This window comes from Anser cygnoides, chromosome 1 (genome assembly GCF_040182565.1).
Source record: "Anser cygnoides isolate HZ-2024a breed goose chromosome 1, Taihu_goose_T2T_genome, whole genome shotgun sequence".
In the NCBI taxonomy this organism is placed as follows: domain Eukaryota; kingdom Metazoa; phylum Chordata; class Aves; order Anseriformes; family Anatidae; genus Anser; species Anser cygnoides.
This window is the reverse complement of record NC_089873.1, coordinates 142,935,898-142,963,760: the sequence shown is the minus strand read 5'-3', so window position 1 is coordinate 142,963,760 and position 27,863 is coordinate 142,935,898. Positions and strand designations below refer to the sequence as shown.

The 27,863-nt window shown below is 43.9% G+C and overlaps 1 protein-coding gene across 4 annotated transcripts in view; it reads right to left on the bottom strand.

Annotated features, from left to right (window-relative positions):
* Nucleotides 1-27,112, bottom strand: part of NPAS2 (neuronal PAS domain protein 2) — a 99,132-nt gene extending 72,020 nt beyond the window's left edge. The window contains exon 1 of one of the 4 annotated variants that reach the window (XM_066984235.1): nt 26,182-27,112. In XM_066984235.1, coding sequence (XP_066840336.1) covers nt 26,182-26,504 — 323 coding nt within the window. In that variant the 5' untranslated portion in view covers nt 26,505-27,112. The remainder of the gene's footprint in view (nt 1-26,181) is intronic. The other 3 variants (XM_066984227.1, XM_066984243.1, XM_066984250.1) reach the window with 3 other exon arrangements.
* Between the last annotated feature and the right edge of the window lie 751 nt (nt 27,113-27,863).

Genomic DNA, 27,863 nt, shown 5'->3' with positions numbered 1-27,863 from the left:
AAGATTTCAGAGATACTATGTAAGCAGATTTAAGGTCAAAATGCACAAACCCATACTGCACAAACCCATCTTTCTAGAAGAAATGTTTGCAAACTAAACATTTGTATGCAGGATACAGCTAACACAGCATAGTGACTTCATAATATCCTAACTGGAAATAGTTTATTATGTGGAAAGTACTTTGAAGGGTAAAGTTTCAGCAATTATTTCAAACGCTGCACTTTTTTTTGCTCATTCTGACAAAAGATATCTCTCAAATACATTCAAGCTTTTCTCATGATTTCCAATTTTGTTTCTTCTACTTTGCATTAAAAAAAAAAAAAGGAGGACAGAATGGAGAGCAGAGATAAATCTTTTTGTTGGTTTCATTACCTGTACCCCAATCTTCACAAGTCTAGGCCTTGCACATTTAAACACAGGTTAGTATGAAGTGTTATTTATAAATCATGGATTAAGGAGAGGACTGCCAATCATGTGATAGCCTTTTCTTCCTGAAAAATTGTATATTTTGATTTTTAAGGAAAACAGAGACACTTTCTGCATCCTTTAAAGAAATCTTTGGGATACTGGTTTTATGGAAAACCAGAACTCATCTTTTCTTTTCTGGAATAATTCAGATTGTCTGACTTTTTCAGTAAAAAAGTAACTACCAGTGAGATACTTAAATATAACAAAGGATTATCCCCTGTTATCTGCTCACGCAGATTCCTGGTTCTGGAGACCAGCAAAGGATGGAGAGACCTTGAGTGGTTGCTCACACTTTTTAGTCAGAAAGCTTTATTGGGCTTTCTCCCCTGAACTGTCAGGAGATGCTGAGGTGTTTTACCCGTACTTTCTAGCAAAAGAGCCCTGGTAAAGTCCACCGTAGTGGAGCTGCTTCACTCCTGACCTCTCTGGTGCTACTGGAGATCTTCCAGCACCATGTCTGTGGTGCCCCATCCCAGCCTCACACAGGGAAATGGTCCTGCCAAGGGAGAGTGGCAAAGAAGCTCTGAATACTGCTCTTGACAAATTGAGGAATGCAATACTGCTACACTTTCACTTACATTGAGAATGCACACTTTTGTCCAAACAACAACAACAAAAAATAGTATTATGGTGCTATTTAAAATAAATAATGGCAACATATCCTTCTCCCACCCACTTGGGGAGCCTGTGTCTTGAAATGTGCTGGCTTTGCTCATACCAAAGGTTTGCTTCTAATTAAGGGGTAACTGAAGTCCTTTCTAACACCTGTATTGCTATGCTATGTATATGTATGCTAATGTGTAAGGCTGTCTCAAATATCTAATCCTAAAATGTGTTACTTTCTTTTTTCTGTACTCTTAAGTAGTTAGTGCTGCTAATTTAACTCCATCAGGATGAAAGGCATTAAATGAAATGTCTGGAAGGAATTAATTTAAGTGCTTATCAAAGACTGGTAATATCAGCTTCCACTGGTAAGTAAAATGAATGCCCGTGCACTGGAATCAGATACATTGATTCAGCTCTGTTGTGAAAACATAGCTTAGAGATAAATAGTACTACAATTATTCACACAGGAAAATGTGCATCATCTTAATGGAACCACTATAATGACCTTGACTAAATTAACTGCATTCTCACTTTCTCAGATTCAGTGCCAAAATACCAACAATATCATGAAGTTTATATCTGTGCTGTGAGGTGTCCGTTTTACAATGGGACATTGAGAAAAAAATCTTTATCCACAAACATTTCATGATTCATACACACAGTTGATGCTGCATAAAAAGAACTAGAAAATAATACAGGATTTTTATAATTCAGGGCTGTATTCTTGGCTTATATTTACAGCTCCTCCAGACCTGCAGGTCTGTGATTTGGTCTAGGCTGACATTCACTAAATCTACAGATTTAGCTCCAGTCTGCCGATGACACAGCCAGAGTTGAGGTTAAGGCAGGGGACTGCTGGAGATAAAAAGCAAGTGGTACTGCCAGGAAGAACAAGGCTAAGGAAGCTCAGAGAGTAGGAGTGCAGTAAAGCATGACCAGCTTGAGAAGATGGGAATAATACACTCTAGTTGATGTTAGTTTCAGGTTTAATGCCATGGGTAACACTAGAGCTCAGACCCAGAGAGCTGAATTTATTACTGGATCTCACAGGACTTACTGCGATCCCAATTACAGACAATGGTGAAAACTTGCTGTCGGCCTCCTTATGTAAACCCAGGACTGTGCCTTAGGCTGGGCCAACACACAGGCTTCCTCGTTACTCACCCTTGTGCAGCATAAACTCTTCAATTCAATTTGCAGCTGTGGGGAGTCTTTTTGCTGATACACAGGATTTTTAAGGGCTATTATTAGCTTACTGAAATGAAACTGCTGTTGATATGAAAAGCTTCAATATAAAATCAGGACAAAGTGACCTGAAAAAAGTATGGATTCCCTGTCTCGCCAAGTATACATGTTCTGGTGAGGCCTATCATGCACTGGCTGTGTGCGTGTGGAAGAAAATGAGGATTCACATGAAGGTAGCTTCAGACCAAGCACCTCAGGCCCAGCTGCATTTAACCGTAACCCTCATCCTGTCTGTAATTATCACCTGAAAACTCCTAGCCCTTAAAAAATCCAGTGGAAACTATTTACCTCAACTGCCAATGCCCCCACAGATGTGGGGTCCAGCATAAAACTAAACTGTCCATCTCTGTAATTCTTACCACTCAGCCCCACTCTACATGTACCCCTAGCCTTCTTTCCCTGTCCTGCAGCAGCTTTCCTGGGGACAAAACTCAGCTTAACATATTTAGTCCTGTCAGTCCTCCTTCATAGCAGCCTTCTGGCCTTGTGCAACCCAGGAATATTTGTCCTCACTTGGCCTTTCCACATCTAATATTTAACTGCAACTTTTACCACAAACACTGGGTAAAAGTTGCTTGGTATCTCCTCCTTTCCCCTACAGCTGGCTCTGCACCTACAGCACCAAAAATGGGCTTCAGTCAGTAACGAATCATTGCTCTCCTCACCCAGCATTACAGAATATACCAGTGATCTCTTGTAGCAATAAGCAGAAGTCTCTTGCCCCTGAGATTTCTAAGAACAGCCTGAATGTTAATCCTAGCTTTAAGTTTCTCTACCCCAAGGCCGAGCAGAAGGACTTGGTCCAGGTGGAGAAAAGGGCTGATAGTAGCTTCTCTATGGTATGCTCTGTTGACTTGGGCCCCTCTTGCCTTTATCATTTGGGTTCAGTGGGTTATGTTCACTGACATGCTGTAAGAGGTTCATGGTGAGGGTGAAGGCCATATGGCTGCGGATAGGCCTGTGCTCAGGATTAGTAAAGACACAGACTGAAGAGCTAAATTTATTACTATGTCCTGCAAGTCCTTCTGATCCAGAATGATATACTGTTGTCTGGTTATGGCTATGCTTAGAATGTGAAAGAGATTTTTTATACAGCTCATTTCCCTTCCTCGTCTGCAAAAATATCAAATAAATGTCACTCAGTTATTGTCCCATTGGAGAATTCCTTTGAAAATCCTTCGTGGCAAGGTGGCTGCCTGGTGCTGTCTGACTGCCGGGGCTGTACACCGCTATTGCTCTGTGACAAGAGGCTCCTATGGAGATTCACTCTCAGTCCTATGTGGGCATTCCCCAGCCTCCCTAAAGATAAAGTAGGTGTTACAGCCAAAGTCTGAGGGTCTGAATAGCCACCTTTATGTCTTGCTTGAGCCCTGTTTGCCACATAAACTAGCTTCCTGGCAACAGACTGGATGCTTTTAGGAGTGCAGAGATGGGAAAATGCAAAGGTGATATTTCTGCTCTGGGGCTGTGCAGGAATTCCCTGACTGGAACGTCCCATGTGGAGAGCAGCCCGCCCGCAGGGCAGTGAAAGAATCACTGTCTCAACCTATGTATTGCACATTTGACTGAAATCTTTGGTTGCGAAGAAGCTGCATTTTTCTGGCACGTTTCTAGGAAAGTAGATTCTTAGTTTGCTGCCAGGTAGGATAGAAGAGTTGAGTTTTTAAGAGCACCAAGTGGCATATTAGCAAGTGTAAATGCATCCAAAAAATGAAAGAGGACTATATATCTGCTTCTGATTCACTGTTCTGTGCCAAATAACAGTCTCTCAGTCACCTTTTCTTCCTCAAAGAGAACAGGTTGTGACAGATTGAAGTCTTCTCCCCTGCTATGTCAGGAGCCTTTATGTGACAATTACAACATCATTTTTGTTTTATGATCAGCTGAAGTCAGTTCAAAACAGCACTTCACCTCACACATGAAGTAGTATGGCTTTATGTGACAGGGACTGGGATTTGGCAGGAGCAATTCCTCATTTACAATCTGCTTTCTTCTGTCTCAATGTTTTACACCTGATGCAGAGTAACTTTAGTTTTGAAGCCAGTCAGGCTTATCTGGAGGAGTGACTCATCTAGGGCAATCCGAGTAGCCAGCTCCTGCTTGCTCTGAGAGGCACTGTAATGTTGAGCAGTGGAGGAGGAGAAAAATCACAAAACCATGGCAGGGAAGACCTCAGTCCTCCCAGATAAAATCTGAGATATTCATCTGCGAGCAGCAATCCTGGTGCTCAGCGGGCAGTTTCTTTATCTCCTCCCTTTCCACCGTGATTTCCTTTCTCTCCCGTTGCACCCAGTTCACATGCCAGGGGCAAAGCTGGCCTCAGGAAGTTCAAAAAGAAGCCAGCTGGCTGAGTGCGAGCCCCCACATCAGTGGATCCTGCTGATGTAATCAACAGCACCATGTTTCTAGCTTTTTTTTGTACATCTCTAGTGCAGCAATTAGCAAGTGTAGGTCTAAATGCTGCAGTGTTCAGAATGATCTTGGCTTCCCTTGACAATTCACCCTTTCACATCATCTATGAGACCTATGAAAATAATACACTATTTCCCATTAGTAATCCCTCCCACTTGTGATTTCTTTTCTTTGTGGCCAGGGGGGACGAAGTGTGCAGTCACCACACAAAGAGCTCTCCAGAGCAACCACCATGAATTCAGGAAACCTGGCCCTAAGCCCATCCACCTTTCCCAATTTTCAAATGGCTCCTATTTAATTTCTTTCCTGATTGCTTTTTCTTTTTAAAATGTTTATCTTTTAAAATTAAATGCATGAAAACATGGTGTTCCTAGGCATGACGTCCGTAAGTGCAGACTGGCCTGCAGCCTGACACAGACGAGTCCTGCGCAGGTCCAAGAGCTGTCCCAAGCAGTGGCAACACCAGGGTGAAAGCCACTCTTGGTCTTATGCAGGCACTAGCAGCAAGCATCTCCATTGCATCTTACTCCTAAATCTGACATTAGGAGCAATTTTATAGGTATGGAACAACTCACTGCAGATGTGAGCCACTTAATCCAGACCCAAAAGGACATAATAAAAGTTCTGTGGGCAGTAAAACCAATTTTCTTACTGGTTTGTGTCAGAAAGCTCTTGCGTAGGTTACCCAGCGTCTGTAGGGCAGATATATATTGTCACAAAGCTTAAAGATATTCCATAGCTTTGAGATCCTTACCTTTCTCTCAAACTTAACTGAAATTGGCCAGCAGGTTCAAAATATAGCCAGACAGGCATGACACAACCACACATACACACACACACACAAAACATGACCACATAACCCTTATTCCCCTAAGAAACTGAGGAAAAAAAAAAAAAAAACTGTTATTAACTCAATCCAGGCAAGTTTTCAGGACTAGATCCTGCAAGGATTTACAAACCAAAAAAAGGTTACAACATCTAACTTTTAGTTGTCTGGGTTATGATTCATCTCACCTAACTTGAGGTATTCACAGTACAGATGCTGACAGCAGAGATAACTGTCAAAACTGCCTTTGTAGTCAGTGGAGAGATACAGAAACGCTTAGGGTACAAGTAGCCCATTTTTAAGAGGGTTATCAAAATCAATCAAATACATCATGCTCGAGAAGTGCCCACTGATAGCAAAGGAGCAGGTTCAGGCTAACCCTTTTCTCTCTCTCTCTAGCCCCCCACTGTCCCAGGAGACTACGTAAGTGCATCTCTGTCAGAAACTTTACAGGTGCCGTCCTATAACTAGCCAGGTTTCTCCACCCTGAACCCTGTGGAAGAAACTGCTCCAGTATTTTCTGCTGATGGCGAGAGGACCTCCTCTGCCAGGTAGCCTAAACTTTCTTCATCTAAGCATTGAAAGTTTAAACCATTTTGTTCTCTGGGTAATGTGCTTTATCTTAAATAACTTTTCTTCCTCATGTTTCCTTATCATCTCATACATCTCCGGAGAGCAATCAGATTGACTCTCAGGCTCTGTTTTGCTCAGCTTTTTTCACGTGCATGCTTCTTTCTTTGCCTTGTTCAACTCCTCTTCTGTCCTCTTTCCCCTGAGCCACTTTGTCTAGGCTAGCAGGTCTTCTCTTAACCTCCAAGGATGTACAATGACAGTTCCCTGATGAGGAAAAAAGTGTAGTTTTAAAATTTACTTTGTATATCTGGATAACCTTTATTTTATTGTTCTTTCATACATATGGCCTCTCATTTAGCTTGCTCTCTGCTTGGATGGGCCTAACAGACACAGACAGAAAAAAACACATATGAAACACTCAGAAGCAGAACTGTACAAGCACAAGATGGGCATTCAGGAGTAAGAGGAGTCTCTGAAGTCACTTTGAGTTCATTCTTAAAAAAATAGCAGGCTGCCAGATTGAGAATGTCCCTTTGGCTTCTGTATTTCTCTAGTTTTAAAAACTTAACCAAAGAGCATTAGCATTCTGCTGCTGTGCTTTCACAGGATAAATTACAAATGAGAACAGTGAGCGCATCTCGGAAGTTATGGTCTTGTCTTTGGATACTTGATATTCCATACAGCCAAGAGCTGCCTTAAGACTGATGAAAACTTCTGTATGCTTGATTTACAGTCTATTTGGAGGTGAAAAAGTGCATTTATTACTTTCATTTCCTTGTTTTCTTTTAATTTTTTTTTTTTGTATATCCAGGCAGCAGTCCAGGAAAAAATGCAAGTTTTGCGGATTCGTTTATTGACCCTTCCATTGTGATTTAGTAATATACATCAGCTGGTACTTACTTGTACTTACTGAAAACCCAATAAGGGAAGATGTTGAGCACATGTTCTAAAATAAGCATATGGTTTAAACATGCTATTAAATTGTAGTACTTGCTTTTCTTCATTTTCTGGATTTTTCCATTTCCTTTCCTGGAGTTTTAATTCCTCTGGGGCATATCATAAAGCCCTTACTCAGAGAAAACTACTTTTCTGTTTACTTTGTTTAGGTTAAAGATTGCATGAGACAGTAATATTCTCAAAACAAAGAGTTTATTATTATTTAGGTCTGCAAAGTTAAATTGTTTTTTGACACTGTAATTGTTGAATAAAATAATATAAAGTTTGCCATTCTTTCCTGCATGGGATTTTCTTAAAAAGACAGGGAGGGCTCCAGTTTTGTAGTCATGGTGTTTATACAGGTCTTCTGCTTGATCTGTGATGGCTCACGTGCACCCAATTTTTGTACTGCTTATGTTTAAAAAACACAGTGAAAGCAGTTTTGATCCTGCATGGAAGCCACCATAGTGGTTTCAACACTCTGATCAATTCTGTTCAGATAACCACATGCTTTGGAAGAGAAATTCTTGATTACTGTCCTTTTCAGCTTTGTACATTTTCCCTTGAATCTCCTCTTGTGCTTGCCTTTCCTTCCATATTTATGCCTTTAGCTCAGCCTGTTGGGCAGTGGGCTGTGGACCTCCTCCAGTGTTGAGGAAATAAATTAGGAGAGAGATCAGCATTTTATCATCAGCATGTCACATGACATTTCACATCTTCTTTTGTAATTGTAATTTCAATGGTCCCTTCAATACTGATGAAATTTATAACATGCCAGGAGGGCTCTCTCAGATTAAGCTGTTTTCTTGTGTATTAAAGGGCCGTCATGGAACATTAGCCATGAGACATCAACTAAATGGATCGAGACTTTAACACAAGGTGGATGACCTATAGCTGGAATTCGGTACCCTTTCTCCCAGGCGAGCTGCTTTATTACTCTGTGAGTAGTTTCAGTTCATTCACTGGGACTACTTGTGAGATGCAGTCACTGTGATTAAGAAGGTCAGAATCTGTCCCTGTTGACAAAAGATTATTTTAACACTTAAGATTTCTTTTGTGCAGCTTTTGCTTTGACTAGTGAGCACTTCATCAGGTGAGTCATCCCCTTTCACTGGGTCTAAAGCTTGCACAGCTTGATCCATCAAGATTTATGGGCATGCATGCGTATACCCCATTAAGCTACACTACTGAAGTGAAGGACGCAGTGTTGGAATAACGAGATATTCACTGTGAGCAAGTAATATTAGACTTGGGCTAGAAACACATTGTGAGCATGTTGGCAAAGGAGATGATTCCTCTGAAAAGGGATCAGAGCTGGGTAATATTATGTGCAGCCAGGCCTGATGTTCAAGCAGCTCTTTCTGGAGTGGAAATCAGAAGCCTGAAAGTGGTGTCCCAATTTCCCAGGCAATATAACGGGGAAAGCGGGCCGCCTTGGATGAGGATTCACAACCGAGAGAGAAATATTTGCTGCCCAAATGCAGAAGACATTGGCACTTTGTATTCCTATCTTATGCATGGCCCTAAGTAAGGTATGGTTTCAAGCCACCCTTCTCCTCTATGCTCCTCAGGGACATGCCTTTCTCCTGCTCGGTCAGTAAGCAATCCAGGCTGTGCATCTTGGGTGCCCAAGGCCAACTACTAAGTTGGCTCAAGGCCATTTGCAACTAAGGGTGCAAATAGGAGCAGTCCTTCACTGTTTAAGGGCACGTGATGGTAGAGTGCACTTAAATGAGCTTTAGTCTGTTGTGAAACCTCACCTCCCACCCCTCAGTAGATCTGCTGTGAAGCATCCCAGCTGCTCACAGCTACTTCCCTGCATGGCTTCACGAGGGGCAGTTGTCAATTTTGCCCCATATCATTGGAAACAGATTTGGGGACAAATAGAGCCACTTTACCCTGATGACTCTCACGACATTATTCTCAGTACTAACAATATCCTAATAGCTATACAAAATCAACACATTGAAATAGACAGATTTTAAATTAAAAATCATAATATCTTTCTGGAGGGTTGCGAAGCCAACCTAAAGAAAATACTTGTCAATTCTATTTTATTTCTTGTCAGGCCTCCCTTTCATCTCGCGCTATGAACCAGAGAAATGCCTGAGTTTTTCCCTCAGACTTTGATCACTGCATTACCATGACAACAATGTATTTACTGTAGCTATAATGGATGGACTTCAGATGTCAACTGGGTCCCTTGGAAGTCCGTGGGGGAGCTTTTGGTCTCCGTATACCACAATAAATGAAAGAATGATTCTCTTGACTGAAGAGCTGACAGGTAACTTGCATTTGCTTTCAAATCTCACCTGTTCTTTCAGCAATGCCCACTGCCTTCCATCAGTTTTAAATCCACCGACTCTTTTAATTATATAGAAAAACAGGCCAAACTTCTATTTATCAGCTCCCTTTGTGCTTTGCTGACTGAAGCCCGTAATCCAACAAGTTAATGCATCAATCTGACAGGATGTGACGCATGGACACCATGAAGGTGTTTATTCTTACTGTTTATGTTATTATTCTTTTCAGAGCTTTCCAGCCTTGCACAGAAAATAAATAAATAAATAAATTGTGTAAGGCTTTGTTCTTAAACAGTTCACAACTAAAGGATGATATTTTGCATGCATATGGGTTTGGAGCATAAAAATATATGATAGAAACAAGACCTATTATGCTCCTGAAGACATTGATACATGAGAGTAATCAAGTCACTTCAACAATAAAAATAACTTTCAAGCGAAGCGTAAGCTTTATACCTTATCGAATTACAGACACAATACAGAACAGCACATGGAACTCCAGCTCAGCAAGCGAGAAGCAACTTCGTTACAGCAAGAGTCTTAAAGTTTGTGTTTTCTTACCTTAAGGAGTTTATGAATAGACAATAAAATTCCTTTTGCACAAGGTTTTGTAGAGATTAAATTATAAATATACATAAAAAGCTTCAATAATGCCTGTCAATCTGCTCCTAAAAGATGCAATTAGAAGATCAGAAAACTAATTAAAAAGCCTGTTTGATCTCAAGAGTTTGGTTGCATACTGACAATTTTGGAAATAATTCATATCAGAAGAATTTTTGAAGCTTTATATAGCTCTGAACATGTACAACTGATATTTTCTCTGATATAAAAATAGTGCATAATTCTATAAAATGAGAACTGTATCATCATGGTAGTCATAAAGATGACTTTAGCTATTAGTAAGAAAAAAATCTTTATTAGTCTATTTAAACCAGTTAACATTTTTAATTTAAAATCTTGAAAGGCTGTTTTAACCATACCATAGCACATCGCAGCATCAGAAACATCTGAAAATGAGCAAGAAGGTAACATTGTGGGCTCAGTATTTATCATTTCTCAGTTACATACATTTCAAAGTATAAATGAGAAATCCTACATCAAATTTAATCTTTTAAACTACCTGTTTAGCTGTACAACCTATTAGAAACAAAGTTTCCAGGGAAATTTTTCAATTAAACAATTTTTTTTTCCTCTTTTGACCTACCTCAAGCTTGCTGAACCATAAAGGCCCCCCTTTTAAAGCAGATAAAGAGTCCAAAAAATTATGTGTGCTGAGTCAAAGTAGTGGAAAGTTTTGAAGAGAACAGAGTGTGACAGGCAACAACATCTAATAGCCTCATTGCAGCCCCAAAACTCTGGGTGACAAAGGCAAAATTTTGGCCACGTTGGAGCTCAAGGGAGTCAGCATTTCATCTGGAATGTGCTTTTTGCTGCCTGCTTGGTACAAAGTAGATCTGAACCAGGTAGACAGTCACTCGAAATACCCCAGTGTGAAGAGCTCAGCCAGCCACCATGTGCCACCTCCCCTTCCTGCTACTGCACTGAGGATGTAAGGGAACTGGCCGTGACTCAGAAATATCTTTATGTGGTACACATCCTGTTCTTTCAAATCATCTTCTGGGCCTGTCAGCAGCCACAATAATTGAACAGGACAGTGCTGCTAGCAGTGGTGGCTGTTGATTTTTCCCCCTCCCTACCTGTGTTAAGTACACAGCCGCTGCCACTACCCTTCACGATCTGGCTGTGATGTGCATAAAATACCCCTTCTTAGCCCCATTTTTGTACATAACCACTTGTAACCAGTAGATTTTGCAACTGAGAACAACGCATGAGCTTAATTTTTCATTTTTTTCCTCTCACCCCCCCCCAAATACAGAAGCAATAATTTTAAGAGAAAAGGGAGAAACTCATCTAAGAAAAGCTTTGCTCAGTAAATGCATCTAGAGAATGATCAAGAAGAATGTCAGAAGTCTTGAGGGTTTTATTAAGGCTCATATATCTGGCTGCAGGAAATACAAATTTTATTCAGGGCTAGCCTTCTCAGACCTCCCTCACCTCTTGCCTTGTCTAGAGAATGACTTGGGGACAGTGCTGGCCAAGAAGCCTTGCTTGATTCCTCCAGCTATGAGAACCTCTCTTGGTCACACAAAACATTTCCACAATCAAACCACTTGAGCTGAAAGTTTCCAATCTGTTGTCTGCCTTGGAATTACTATAATTATTCCTGATATCAGGCGAAAGAGTTTAAACAGGAGAGTTGTTATCTTCCTGAGAAAAGTCTGACCATCCTGCTTTGCAATTGTATGGTCTTTGCAGCAACAATATCCCACTTTACAAATTGGCCCAGAATAGCTGACAATTAATAAAACAGAAGTTTTTACCCTGCTGCATGCAGATTAATGTCATCATTTCAGAATTATTTTAGGCCAGGACAAGTCAGCATTGCCGTCACAAAAGTGGTCCCATCCTTTCCCTTTCCCCCAGCTTATGCCAGCAGTGACTCAGGGAACTGATTGGGAACTGCCAGCAAATTAACCTGACTTAAAATGACCGGTAACAAGAAACAAAAAAATTATTTGAGCGTAGTGTGATCATTAAATCATTAAGTAGTGAATCATAATGAATATGCAGGAAGTGAATAAATTAAAATTACACAGACAGACTTAATTATGCTATTTCCTAATTTCTGAGTGCTCGACTTTGCATCTGCAGCGGTTAGTGTTTAATGCAGCTTCTGTGAGTATGTGATTTTGCTAGGTCTTTCAAAAAGTGAAAATCCTCATTATTGGCATTGTTCTGGCATTTCCAAAATATCAGCAGACTTCCAGTCACTTCAGCTAACAAACTCTGGAGTGGTCACAGGGTCCTGCTGCATGTAGGAACAAGGGGAAGCTGTGAGATGCAGGGATGAGATGCTCTTCTGTGAGCTTTGTGGGCATTTGTTGCAAGTGGAGGTGTGCTAAATTTGCCAGCATCAGGTTTTCCTCCCAGGTGCCTATGTGAGCAAGCAGCCTGCCTGTCCCTCTGATCTCCAGCCTGACTGCTCTTTGCACACCTCAGACCCCCCAGTCCAGCCTTGCACTTCAGGACAAGCATGTGCTCATCTCTGGTTTTAGCTTTCCAAATCCCAAGTACTTCCCAAGAATCTCTGCTTTCCAGCCTCACTTCCAGTCTTTGCTCAGCCTAAAGACCTCCGTGGCTTTTCTTCCAGCCTCTTTCTTCCCACCGTGCTGCATCCAGGTTGCCGCCATGACTTTCCTACTCCCAGGCTCAGCTCTACGCTCATCCCCTTTCCAACACTATCTTCTTCCAGTTAGCCACAAACCCCCTCTTCAACCCATCTAGTACTGGGGGCTCTTTCTCCAACCCCCCTCTCACATTTCTCCCCACTGACACACTTTGCAGCTCAAATTTCTTGGTCTCCTTTGCTCCTCATTCAGTCTCTGCACTCCCTCTCCTTCTGATTATCATATTTTTATTGTCTTCATCTCTTCACTCACCAGCTCCCTGCAAGACAAAACCCAGCTCATTTCTCTTGTCCTCCAGGACATTCACATGAAGAACATTCTTTGAACACTGTAAAGTGGCTTAAACCCATATCAGCTCCAAAGAAAATCCTGCTTTCCTCTAACGCCACCACTACCATTGGTATGGCTGCACCATCAACCAACTTAGGAAAACATAACAGCTGAAAATTAACCCATCCACACACAGAAAAGGTTAAATTTCAGCAAGATCAGCTTCCTGGTCTGGCCCACTGCTCCAGGACAAGGGAAATAACAGAAATGAGTGTCCAGACTTGGAAGTAAGGAAGGATCATCTTTTGCAGTAGCAGCAGAGACTTACACGGATTAAAGCAATCTTGCTACCATTGCTTTAGTACTAATGGGTAACATTTGATAAAGCAATGGAAAATTGGTCTTAAATGGAAGAATATGCTATGCTGGTGTGCTGCCTGAGTTCATTCCAGAAACATCTCACAAATCCCCAGTTATTACTTTGTTCTCTAAGACAACTGTCTTGCAGGAGGTGTTGCATTCTGGCAGAGTAAGAGGAGTTTCACTTGAAACAGACTTCTCCAAAAGAAACCTAGAGACTAGCTGGGAAACAAGACTGGAGAGAAACATCCAACAAGTTATTAACTCCAGATTAAAATGCAGAAAAAAGGCTGGCCAGAGCTGAGCTCCTTACTACTCTGGATTCATTATAATCTTTGAAAAACACACGCTACCTCCATCATAGACACACTCCTGATTAAAGTGTGAATAGAAATAACAATTAAGACTATTAATCAGACCAAGTTTTGGAACTGATTATCCATTTTTGATTTAGGTGTAGCCTGTATTACAGATTTCAAGGGGTGTTGTCAATGGGGAATATAGAGAAACTTTAATGAACCCTACGTGGGAAACATATTGGTGCTGACACTACTACGCTCCCCCTCAAACATCTTTTTTGCTGGGATAGCTTATCCTCTTTGTGAAAAAAGGTTAGTTCTGCCAGTAAAGGAACTTCATACAAACTGTAATAAATTCTGCTAGCAATCTCTGCTAGAGAAAGTTACCACTGTGCCTCTGCAGTGGTATTATTTTCAGCAAAGATCTTTAACAGCAGACAATGCCCGCCTAGTCAAAAGTGATCCACCTGCAGAAGCATTTGTGGACTAGCTCTTAAGTGCCTTTTTCTGTGTTGCAAAATGTTAATGTAGATTCACAATTCTCAAAAGAACATTCGAAAGAAGCAAAAAGGTTACATCAGTGCCTGAATCAGTTTAAATTTTGCAGGCAAAACCGTGAACCATAGCTTTTCATGAATACAGTAACTAGAAAGAGCCAAAAGCATTTGGTACGTGTTCAGTGCTGACAAATATGTAATAATTTTCAGAAAGCATCATGCTTATGCGGTCTAAGTAATCCTTATCTTAAATCCTCACCTTTTCCTGGGAAGCTTTACATACAGATGACCCAAAGTATTCTGCAGAAGACCACTGTCCTTTCCTTGGGTTGCTGGGTGGGTGAGTTTTAAAACTACTGAACGTGAGGTTGCAGAACAAACTAGTTTTAATTATAAACCTACTTTGGATCATCCAAGCCATATGCAGAGGAATTTGAAACAAATGGGAAACAAATGGATAGATGAGATTAAGTCCAGGCTAGGTTGTCTCTTTGGGGTCATATCCAGATACAGAATTGCCTCCCAAAGTGAGGCCATTCGCTAGCATGCTGATTTTCAGACAGTACACCTCACTTCTTAGCTGCCGTGCCACTGTGATGATTGCTCCCTTCCCATCCAACCCATCCTCGCTGCAGTATATGCGTGAGTCAGACTGGGGACCTAGTCAGCCCTTAAATATGTGCTTAAGTCTTTCCATATTCAGGAAAAGATGGATGAAGTTCTGAGCAAATGGGTAATGAAAAGCATGTGCCTAAGTGTTTACCTGAATTAAGCTGCTCTGCTGAATCTGTGCTAAGATGTCAAGCACACATCAGGCACGCTCAGACTCTTCCCTGGCGTTCTTTCACACAGAGCCCCTGCCATGAAAACTGTTGTGTTCACAAGGGGGAAAACTTCTTCCTGGAGAGCAGCCCTGAATGAGAGGAGCCATAAGACCAAAGATAACGCCTGCCTCTCCCCTACATCCCTCGCTTCCCCAGGCCACAGATTAAAGCAAAGGTCTAGAAACAAGGGGGAAAAAAAAGGGACTTTTTCTAAAGGAGCCATGAGAGGTTACCCCATCTCCCATTTGTTTTCCCCGAGCAGCCCGTAACACAGCAAGTGCTGCTTGCTTGGAAGCTCATAGGCTGAGAGATGGGAAGTCGCCGAGTGCAGGAGTCAAGTTATTTATTGACATCTCCACCCTCCAAGCCTCTTCACAGATTCCCAGTGTGCAGGGGGGATTTCAGACTAACCTCCGCAGGCTGACCTTTTCTCCTGCATGTGCTGGCTCACCGAGGAGGCAGGCAGAATTGTCTCCAGTCTATGTGATTCAAGAAGCCATGGATACTTTTGTTAGTTGGCCATTATTCACTATACTTGGGAGACCAGGCTGTTTAAGCTGAGACTTCTTCGGGTGAAGAAAAAATGTTGCACATTTTACATTATCTCTTGCAAATATGAAAGCTTGCTGCAGTCTTTGGATACAATATTTATGAATTGGTCTTTCAGCCAAATCCACTTCTGCATAAGGATACACAGCTGCCGGTACCAAAAAGTATGGTACTTCCCAAATATAACTTTGCCATTTTTAAAATCACTCTAGAAGCTTGAAAATAATATTTCTTTCTTTGTAAGTTAAATCTCTAGGTCTGGTGTTTCAAAGAGAGCCTGAAATTAGCCAGATTTTGTGTTTGTTTGTTTGTGCACAAGAATAATTGATTAAATCAGCACAAGCATAACTGATTATACACTCTAAGAACAGTACTGAGGAATTCAGCTGCAAAACGAGTGGCATTGTGAAGAGCTATACCCAATTTTTATGCTTGCATCTCATGTCTGGAATCCCCTCTCAGTTACACAGTAGCAATTTTGAAATGTCTCATTACCTCCCACCGCTGGGTATCTAGATTTTGAATGAATCTAACCTGCATTTTTCAAAACTCGAAGGGATTCCTTTTAAGATGTCTCTTTAAACTTTTTCATGAAAAGGAAAAATTTGCATAGAAGAATATTTAAATACAACTTACAAAGAATGTCATCACTCTTTCATTAACCAGCATGATGACCCTCTAGTAGTTTCACAGTGGGAAAAAATCTGCAGAAAACTATGGCAAGTCTAATGCCAATTATGACTTTGAAAATATATATATTACAGACCAAGAAAAAAAAAAAAGAAAAAAAAAAAGTGTATTTCAAAGTTAAAAACTGAACTTAGTTCCTCTGAAAAATATGAATGGATGTGGAAAAAACTATCAAATTTCCCATTTGGTAAGCAACAACAAATCTATTGTTCAGATGTAGTGTAAATTGTTCTTTGGAAGAAGACAGTTTTGAACAGAACATATAGAAATTGCTTTAAATAATGCCTTTTTAATTGGCATTACACTATATATATATCCTGTAGTTTTTGGTACATGTTAGGTTTGCCAGAGTAACAGGAAATTGGACACCATGAAACAATGTTTGTAGATACTGCAAAAAGAGAAGATGTTTGCTAATTTAAGAAAGAATAAGTAATGTTAGCATTACGCCTTTTACATTAAGAAATATGTCTGGAGGGATCCAGATGCTAATAATCTGTAAGCTGGTGACATTATTTTGAAATTCTATGCCACCCATTAAGGCACACGCTTACTATTTACTTTGCAAGCATGAACAAGATATTCTGGAAAAGAATCTGAATTTTTGTCAGACTAGCTAGAAAATAACAATACTTAGCACTTTCAAAATGTCTTCCATCTTAAAAACGAGAACAATTAATAGGTAGCAGGGGGGAAGCATGAGGTTAGACAGGTAACCAGTGGGGACTGGGCATCCAAGGGAAGCCCAAGTGTAGCTGGAAGCAACATCCCTGCAGTTCACAAGTTCCTAATGTAGCCTAACCACCAAGATGGATCAACACCCAGGAAAGGGTTCACTGTGACTCCTCTTTCTGCCAGTGATGTATTTAGCATGCCAGAGACTCCTGCTCAGTGTCCCCCTCAAATACCTGGCTCTGAATGGCACCCATAGCTGATCAGAGCTTACGTTACACAGCAAAGCTGCCCTAGTTTGTAAATCAGAGGACTGATGCACAAAGATGTTGTATATGTGGTCTAAGCTCTTATCTTTGCACAGTAGAAGAATTATGAACAAAATCCATCTCTTTTGAGATTTCCAGTTTTGTTGCCATCAACAAAACCCTTTTTACACGGACTTTAAAATCATGAAGTATTTTCTTCTGACTGCAATACTGTGCCAAATATGTATTTTATCACTTCAAAACCCAATTTACTGCTAAAACCCTGCACAAATGCTTCAGAGAAACTTTTAAGATCCTGCCCAGAAAACAAGGAAAGATTACTGAGATTAATTTTGTGCAAACAAACCTCTGCCTAAATCACCAATCTGTTTCTTCACCCTAAGATAAGTACCTTGATATAGGCACCTTTACGTAGAAGTAGCCTAAAGAAGCCAATGAAATTCCTTGACAAATGCATGATGTATACCAACTTTTTACGGTACCTTAGTCAGTGAAGGTGGGGATAACAGAAGGACAACTGAAAGAGAGAATGAGATAATGAGAGGGGAGAAGAAAGGAAGAGAGGGAAAGGTGATAACCAAAAGGTCGTAAGGTCTGACTGAAGAAAAAATAAAAAAGACCCTTATGAAGAGAGTTACAGATGAAAAAATATAAAAGAAGGAGAAGGAACAGCTAAAATGCAAGGTGAGATACAAAATAATAATAATAAAATAAAAAGGGACGGAGAAAGTTTAGTCCTTTCAAAAGCTCAAGCCAGTAATTCTTTGTCAAGCCAAACTCCCCTTGATTTCAGTAGGAGTTTTGCCTTAATGAGGACAGCAGGATAGTCACCAAATGCAGCTTTATTTCCTATACTTGAATAACAGCAAGGTATAGCAAGATACTCTGTTGTTGAAAAAGACTGCATTTTTGAAGGAGTATGGATATTAGGGGCCAGGCAGTATAAGTGTAATTGCCACAACCAGCTGAGATACATCAGTGTGCATCAGCTGACAATGAGGCCCTTTGTGCTGGAAAGAAAGAGAAAAGATGAAAAAACAGACTCATGCCACCTTGCAAATAATCAAATTAAAGGTCCAAAATTATTCCAGGAAAGTTTCCATTGACTTCAGCAATGGCTCAGAAAACAAATAAGATTCTTCAGTCCTTCTTATTAAAAAAAAATACTATCACTACAACAGTGAATATGAGTGACCTATTTATTTTGTATCTGTATTGCTCTTGCTGAAATTGTTGGAAATGCACTCATGTGGTTCACAGAAGTATTCTTTGATTAGGCTGTTTTCAGGCAGAAAGACAGAGAAAGTATCTTACACAGATATTGTATTAAAATACTGAAAACAAAGCATAAGATAACTAGATTGAAAATATTCTTCCGACCTTTGTAGCAAAAATAAAGCCAATTTTAAAAGCTAGACGCTCATCTGGTGAACAGGATGAAGATTTTGTCTAAGTAGTGGCCTTAATGGTCCATGTAGAAATCACATAACTGATTTCCCGTTTATAAATCATAAATTAAAGGAGCTCTCACTGAAAGTATAATTGGACTGTGGGTATGTCAAACGCAAAGCCTCCAATTTAAAACCTTTTACTGTTTTAGATGTCAAAACCAGGAACAGACAAAATACCACAAGTAAAATCTGAAGAATTACCAATAAAAACAACAAAGCAGATATTTTGTGTGAGAACTATGAACAGCAGAAAAATATCCTGACTCCACTTGATCACATTGCACACAGTAATAATACTTATTATTTGCAAGACTTCGCAAGAATACCAATCTTATCCACTGTACGGGAAATATCAATTCTCCCTGACATATTAATAAGAGTCATCCCACCCAAACCAATAAGTCCAGAACGTGTTCAAAGCTGGATTCATTCAGCTGCTGACTGGACAGCCAGCCAGCAATTCTCAGGTATTGCACAGTCACATTCACCTGTTGATTTAGAGATTACAGGTGGGAGCTTCCTTCTTAAAAGAGCCCTCCATCTTAACGATTAGACACACCTAAGAGTGAATCAAGAGAAAAATGGTTGGTTTGGTTCATCAATGACAGAACGATAAAAAATAATCAAACTCAATTATTGTTTTCTGCAGGACTAAAATTATGCTAAAGAAATTCACTGCCATCTGTAAGCTTGTTAAAGTTGATTTTCTTGTTCTGGTTTTCTTCCTAACGATGGAACAGCATTGTCTATTTTTAAAGAAAATAAAAGCCGCTTGAATAATAACTTGTTTTTCCCAAGATAGAACAAATCATAGTGATGGGCTTTAAGAATGGTTACTGAATTAGAAACGAGAATGAAAAACAAGTATTTTCCTGCTCAAGGTTTTCGTTTTAATGTGTTTTTATTTTTAACTTGATTGAGTGCTGATTACAGAAAATTCAAGGCTATCAGGACATTAGACTGCTCAATTGACTGAAAAGTTTGATGACGTTTCTAAAAAGCAAGGCTTGTTGGGAAATGAAATCAGTACCACTGCTCCAAGATAACTCTTGGGGAGAGAGGTGAATATTGCTTAATAAATAATGTTAAATGAGATCCAGCAGGAATTGCAGGATCCAGGAGTGCTCTTGGAGCTCCTGTTGGTTCCCTGGGCTTATGTTGCTTATGCAACACCACTCACACACTCAGCGTAAGGGCCTGCCATTTGACTGCATAAGGTAGACCTAAAATACGAATAGGCATTCATACAGTTCAATTATGTGCTGCATTTGAGTTTCTTACCAGCTAGCATGCAGAAATTTTAAAAAATTATCATAAGGACTTGCACATTGCTGAGTTTCAGATTGTTGCTGCTGTTTTAACATCACTAGATCTCGTCTAAAAGCTAGCAAGGAAACACACAAATATGTAAATACATTATACTTTGACCTTTGCTTAAGCGATCAGTAATACACAGTTTTTGCTTTAGAACAGCCATGGTGCTCATGATCTAGGGAGTTTAAATCTGCTTCTCAGACGATTAACAAAATTGTCTGGTTTAGTAACTAGCAGCCAACAAGACGTTATTGTTTGAACCAGTGCTTAAGTACTGTGGATAGCTGAAGAAAATTAATTTCCAAGACACAGTCCTATTCTCTATTTGGAATTTCAAAGCCTACTCTCATATGGACAGATAAAACCATAACTACAGCATTGTCAGGTCAGGAAAAACAACCATCTCTCCCCAGATCCTCCCTCTGACACCAGGCAGCAGCAAAGGCTTGGGAAGGTTTTGCAAAGAGGGTAGGCATGTGGCAATATTACAGTCTCCCAGCAGAGACTTCTTCAGCCAGGCATTGTGGCTCAGTATTCAATGCCTCTTGGTGGGATTGCTTCCGTGAACGTAATTGCTTTCTGAACCTAGTCGAACCGAAGAAGATAAGACTGTCTATGCTTGGCATGTCTGCACGGATAAATAATAGGACACCAGGGAGCGAGCTTGAGCCCTGTACCCTGCTTTTTCCATCACTGCATAAGCTTTAGCTCATCCCCTGGCTCTGCTTTGGAGCACTTCAACTAGTTTCTTCAAACCAGCTCTTTCCACGGCAAATATGCTATAATGGGGCCAGCCCTGAGCAGGAAGATGCACGCCACCACAAGTCACTTGGACTGGGGAGCCTACGGGGGCCAGACCCCGAGAGACTTCATTTAGCAGAGCACACACAGCCACAGGGACCTTCTTGCCCAGCCATGGGTGCCAAGGAGCGCGTACAAGAATAAGGCAAACCAACAGCGATATTTCCTCAGGAGACTCACCAAGCTTCCAAGAATTTGCAGCTCAGAACTTCCTAAGCCAGAGGCAGTGGTTTTGTATTTAATAGCCCGTGATGGATTTCTCTTCCATGAACTCATCCAGTCACCTCATTAGCTGATGTAACCTCTGAGCATCCACATCCTGTGGCGAGCAGCTCGGCAGCCTGGCCACGCTGCATGAAGAGCCACCTCCTTTTGTTTCAGTCCCGACAACTGCCTACTTCATCCGATGTCCTCTCTGTGAGCAGTCATCCCCAGCTTGCCTCCTCCACGCTATGCATAATTTTATGGATTTCTGTTGCCTCTCCTGCCCCTCGTTGCCTTATCAGCCCTGTCGCTACTCGTGCAGAAGCCTTGCTGTTCCTCTGATCACCTTTGCTGCCCCTCCCTGAATCTCCTCCCTCCACACACTTTTGAAATCAGTGGATCAACAACACATGGTATTGAAGATATGGGTACACCGTAGTTAATAGACTGAAATAATGATTTTCCTTTTTTTATTATTTCAATTTTTTTCTTAGAAACTCCCAGTGTTCTATTTGCCTCCCCCCCACTTTTTTTCCCTAAATCCACATCTGAACATTGCATTGATATTTTCTGAGTTGTTTATGGAAGATTTAATCTAACTTTTTGCATCTTCAGTGACTTGTAGCAATGAATTTCTATGATTTTGCCTCAAGTAACACAAACTTTATTAACTTCCAGCATGACACATTATGTCTGAATGCAATGCATATTACATTCACCTGACACAAAGATACTCAAAGAGAAAGGCTGGTTGAAATGTCCTGGTATATGACACTTTGTCATGCTGGCACTTCTTCCATGTTTTGAAATGACCAAGAGGGTTCATACCTGAACTTCCAAATTTCCATTCTGATCTCAAACCCGCATAAGCATCCTTAGATTTTTTTTCCATATCATCATTTGACTTGTCTAACAATTGTGGTTTTGAGGCACAGATCCCTAAGAATAGTGTTAAGGAGATGAAACACAATTTCTGTCATTATCAGGCTAGCAAAAGACCACCTGTTTTACACACTTGTGCCCAAACAGGAAAAGGTGAGCGAACCTCTCTGTACCCACCACGTACAAGGTCATTTCTGGAGTATCCTGAAGCTTCTGGCATGGAGTTGGGCATGCACCTGCTGTACATACACAGAATAAAGCAGTGGCCTTGCCTCGAAGAGCTTGAAGATGAAGAACAGGACAAGGAACAACAGGCAGGTACTGAGAGAGCAGAGAGCAAAGTGTGTGGCAGTGCTATTTCCTAGCGACAAAGGTCCAAGCTCACTGGTGACCTAACTGTTGTAAGAGCTTTATTCTTCTGAAGCCACAAGTGAATTGTCAGGCTGATGTTTTTCAGCCTAGCTTCAGGGGTGCCAAAGGATATTCCTCCCAGCTGTGGTAGGCAGCATGCAAGAAACAATGGCCTCTGCCATGGTCCTTGGATAAAGGAAGAGAAGTGTCTTTACCAACGTGTTATTAAACGCAACATTTGGGTTGGACTGAGGTGTGCATCATGGTTTGCCTTCAGGGGAAAAGACGCAAGAACTGAAGCATAAAAAACAGCACTTAACCATCCCACCCAAATGTATATGGAATTTATGTGTGCGAGTCCAATGGAGGTGTCCCCACAAACCCCTCAGCCTCATCTGCTGAGATCCCTGAGCCACCACAAGATAAATGCAAGGAGCAGAGAGTGAACCATGCTTGGAGTTTCTCAGATGCTTCTAACACAAACCTACAGGGTCACATCACATCAGTGTCCTTCCTGCACCACAACTCTTGCATTTCTGAATTCAGATGGTGATATATTAGTACATATATCCTGTGTGGCACATAGCAGATCTTACCCCTGCCTCCCCCCTATCCCCAAACAAACAAACAAATAAACAAACAGAAAAAAACATACTCTGTAATGTCAAAAGCATTGCTACATACACATCCATATGTTCTGCTTAAATAGTATTGCATGGTATTTCCTTTTCAAACTTCGGTATCAGTCTCATAACAAAAAAGCCAGTGTCAGCTGATGCTGATTTCTCCTAAACTTGCAGCCTGAAATAAATTTGCTAAAATACAAATATTTGCATGGCCTCAGCCTAGTTTTTCAAAAACAAGTCTTAATAAGACCAAGGATCAACAGAAAGCTAAGCTAAATACAGGAAGATGACTGGTTTTTATACAGATAACGATCTCTGCAAAATTTGCAACTCAAGTGCATCTGCCCTAAGAGCCTGAAAGCAAAACTATAAACAAATGAAAGTTACTTAAATTCTATACCATCCAGCTTAGGAGGGAAAGAAATGAAGTACTCATAAAATAAACAGTTGAAATAAACATTTTCAATTGTTTTATATTTACCAATTATCAATTGTATAGTGATGAAATTTGTTTGCTCAAAACTTATGGCTGAACATAGGCAACTATTTAAATTATTATGTTTGCTGTGCAAAATGTCCTATCCTTAAAAAATGCTAGAGCTACAAACAATCAGTTGCTGATCTTAATTTTCCTACGTTAGGCAAATGAGTTATGATGCAACACCGGCTACATGATTATTTACTTTTTTGTTTCCACAGGACTTCGCTATTTTGATTTATTCTTAATATAGTGAGCTATAAATTCCCCCTCCAGTTAAAAAAAGTGGAAAACCCATATAAGCTTCTGGCAGGAGTCACCAACTGGGTTGACTCCTTGAGGTCCACAGCAGAAAAGTCTTGTGTTACTTAAGTGGGGCATACAAAGTCACCACCTCTCTGTGGCAAAGCTAGTGCCAGAAAAAGGTGGGCAGGCAACAGGATGGGTCCCTGGGGTGCTGCCTGCTGGCGGGGTAGAGAATGAGGAGGTGAACAGCCACATGGGCTCACAGTGACTTCTGGGCTCCACAACTGAGCTTGCCCTTCTCCAGGTCCAAGGTGCACAAATGGAGCATCAACATTGCCCCTCATGGCAAGGAGATGAAGACAGTTGCTGTGGGGGAGCAGAGAGAGGGGTGAAGAAGGGGAGGAAGGGGCTGAGGACCGTGGAAGGCAGTGTGAGGGGGGAGATGAGATGGATAAAGAAGCTATAGTGCCACGATTCAATTGCTGAAAGCTTGGAAACTGCTGTTTTTGCAGGCTCAGATCTCCTGCCCCTATCCACCACAAGGCTCCCTCCACATTTTTCTGCCCACCATTCTTTCTCTGGGTCTGGGTTTTCCACCTCTACTTACAGTTCCAGCCCTTCCCCTGCACATTGTTCCCAAGCTTTGTCAAGTAATGACCCCTTCAAGTCCTCTCACTTAACCCAAGGTCCCTGCCCTTCATTTTTACCACATCTCCATCACCGGTGCTGCCGCTTCTCCCTTCCAGTCCCACCATTTCTTGTCCCGACGCATGCGAATTAAGCCATTTCCTCTTCCTTCTCCACACTGTCTCCATGCCAGCAGGCACACCCAGCCACCAAGGACACAGCCGAGATAGTCTTCACTGCCTACGGAGCTCACCGCAGCAGTAACGTGTCAGAAGAAGACCTGTGGTGGAAAGTCCCCTCATCCCAGGAGGATGAGCAGTAGCTCAGCATGTAGCAGTGGGGGGCATTCAGCATCCTCTGTACGAGTGCTACGGTCAAACCCTCAACACGCAACCACCACGAGCATGCAACCTGAGCATCGCGATGAAATGATAACTGAGGCAAATTCTGGAAGGCTTTCGTAGGCTCAACGTAACGCACACCCCCGCCACAAGGTTGATCCCAAGCCAAGTATCTTTTTCCTGCTCCAAAGCACAAAGCCACAAGAATTCAACAGTCTCAATGAAAGTGTTTTCAACGGAGCCAAAAAATGCAGATTCACAGAAAAACAAAGATTGAGGTCTCCCTATGCAGGATGAAATATACCTAAACCATCTTTGTCAGATATGTGGCCAAAGAATACATTTTCCTCTCACCACGTTCTCAGAAACAGCTGAACCATTTTATCTGAAACTTCCCAAAGAGATTCTGTCTTCAGCAAATACTCAACCCAGAAAATGTCAGCCTAGTTTTAAGCTTAGCAAATGCATAAGCACCTGAAAGCAGAGCATTGTATTCGAAAGCACTAGGTAATTTCAACCATAGATAACATTTCTGCCGAGGATAAAATAGCAACGCCTTCAAGTGCTGGGCTAGAAAATGGGACAACAGTTGCAATTCTGTCAAGTGCAGTCTATGGGTTCAATCCTGTGTGCCTTTAGTCGTGAGGGAAAGCAATTTTAGGCAAGCCTACCGCCTCCACGATCTGGGGCAGGGCACAGAAGTGTGGCTAGCTTGGGGAATCACCCTGGAATCGGATACCTGGATCGGGAAAAACCTTAATTTCCTTTCACGTATTCAGTGGAGATAGTGTATCGTGTGGGAATCACATCCCCTGGAGATTCCCCGTTCCCAGGCCATCCCTGTGGAGTGACTCCGTGTCAACATTCACCTAGAGAAGTGCGTGCAGGATCGGGCCCTTCGCCAGCCGCCAGCTTTCGGAAATCAGCCATGGCTCAGCACATGAGCAGGCTACGCCTGGAAAGCGTGAACACTAATTATTCGGTACCACCAAACAAACTAAAACCACGGGACACAGAGGAACATTTCGTGCAGGGGGGAGAGGGCGATCATTTTCTGCTTCGAGAAAAGGCAGGGTGAATTATGCCCACTTGTTGAGCGGGCACGGAAAGCTGGGGTGAGCCGTGTCCATCCTGGGGAGCCCCGCAGCCCTCCCGGAGATTTAGCACGGCGAAAGGATGAAAGTTCCTCTGCTGGCTGCAGCGCTCATAACTGCTAATTATTTCTGAGTCACTCGAGTGAAAGTAAACTGCCATCCTGCAGACAGCTGAGGAGTACGGAGGAAAGTTTATTATGGGCGAGCGTGCCTGCTAATTGACAGCCGAGCCCGGTGACCGTAGGGGAAAGAAAGCACGGCGGCACAACTCCTCGCCGGAGACGTCCTGAGCTGCCTCTGGGCAGCGCATCCGAGCCTCCCCTCGTGGGGGCACGGGGAGCAAGCGGGAGCCGGGCTCGGGGCTGCGGCAGCAGCGGCAGCAGCAGCAGGGCTCTTCCAGCGGGTGCCACGACCTCTGCTCCCCCCGGGGACCTTCCCCATCCCCAGACCCCACACCGCCCTTGCGGCCACACCAAGGCGAGGCCGGGGTGGGGGGTGGGGGGTGGGGTGGGGGGACATTCGCGTGTCCCCAAAAGGGACATCCCCGTCGGGGGGGGGACCGGGACAGCCAGCCCCGCACACGCTCCACGCGGAAACTTTGGGAGCGGGGGGCGGGGGGGCTGTCACGCGTGGGGACGGGGACCTATGGGTGTGGGGGGGTCGCGGGTGGGCGCCCCGCGGGGCGGAGGGAGGCCCGGGGCCGCAGCGCCGCGCGTTACCTGGGCTGCCGCTGCTGCGGGAGCGCGGCGGGGATGCCCCAGCCGCCGCCGCCGGTGCCGCCGCCGGTGCTGCTGCCGGTGCTGCCGCTGCTGCTGTCCGCGGTGGCCACCTGGGCTCGGGAGCCGCCGCCGGTGCCGGTGCCGGTGCCGGTGGTCTGGCTGCCGCCGCTTCTCCGGTGCCTGCCGGTGCCGCTGCGGCAGCGGCCGCCGCTGCTCCAGCCGCGCAGGAGGCCGGCCTCGGGAGCCGGCAAACTCTTCGCCGCCGCCGCCGGGGAGCCGCTGCCGGTGCCGGTGCCGGTGCCGGTGCCGGTGCCGCGTCTCATGGTGCGCGGGGCCGCCGCATGCCGCGCTGCTGCCGCCGCCCCGGGCGCCTCGGGACCCGGGCGCTCCGGGGCCAGGGGCTCCGCCGGCAGCGGGAGGCCGCCGGGAGCCCGGGCTGCCGCGGGGGGGCGAGGAGGCCGGGGGCCGGGGGGGCTGCCGGCTCGGGCTGCCGCTGGGGCATCAAGTTGGCCGCGCGGCGGCGGGGGCTGCGGGGCCGGGAGTTGGCCGCGAAGTTGGAGGCCGGCGGCCGAGGCGGGGGCATCCTCCCCGGCGGCCCCGCATCGCCGCCCCCGCCGCCGCCGCCGCCCCGGAGCCGCTCAGCCGCCGGAGCTGGGGGGGCGCGCCCCGAGCCCCGCGCCCATGGGCGGCCCCGGCCCCGGCCCCGGCTCCTCGCCCGCTCCGGCTTCCCTCCGCCGCTCGCCGAGGAGCGGAGCCGGGGGGGTAACGGGGACCCCCCGCCGCCGGGTCCCCCCTCCCCGCCGCGCCGCCGAGCGCCCGGGCTTCGGGGAGGGCCGGGCTGGGAGGTGGGGAGCGAGAGGGCTGCGGAGGAGCTCTCCCTCCCCGGCTCCGTTTGCACAAGTGCAGGGAATGTTCCACTGACCTACATATTTTTCCAAACATACGTGACCTTTTTTTTTTTTTTTCTCTCTCTCTCTCTCTCTCTCTCTCTCTCTCTCGTTCTGTGGGAGGAGACAGGCGAGGATCCAAGAAAAGGAGAAGCTGGAAAGAGAACGAAAGGGGAAGCAGGGAAAAAAAAATAATTAAAAAAAAAATCAAATAAAAAATCAAATAAAACCTCGACCGAAAAACCCAGCCCCGAAATCGGGGCTGCTTGCACAACGCCCCGAGCCGGCAGCGGGGGCTTTGCACGGGGCCACCCCGGGAGCCACCGGGGTCCCCCCCGGCCGGGCAGCGCCCAAGCGGAGCCTGGCACGGCCCGGCACGGCCCGGCCTCGCCCGACGGCCCGCGGGGACAGTGCGGGGACAGCGGGACCCCGGCGACCCCCGGGCGGGCTCCCGGCCTCGCCGGGCACCGGCGGTACCTCCCGGCTCGGTTATGCAACGCCACACCGGCAACTAGAGCAGAGCCTCGACACACAGCTCGCTCTCTCTTTTTTTTTTTTCCCTTTTTGCAAAGTAGGTCATTCCTTTTATTCCCCACTTTACGTTATTTTATTTTATTTTATTTTATTTTATTTCCCCTAATTCTCCTCCTGAAGAGTAGCCAGTGGGAGATGAGGCAGCGTGTTGCAGCCCTTTGCTGCTTTCGCCTCGCTGCTGCCGGCTTCGCAGCGCAGTCTGGGGGCTCCAAGCTCCGGGGGGAGGCAAGAAACGGGGGCTGCCCCCGGCCCCAAATCCCC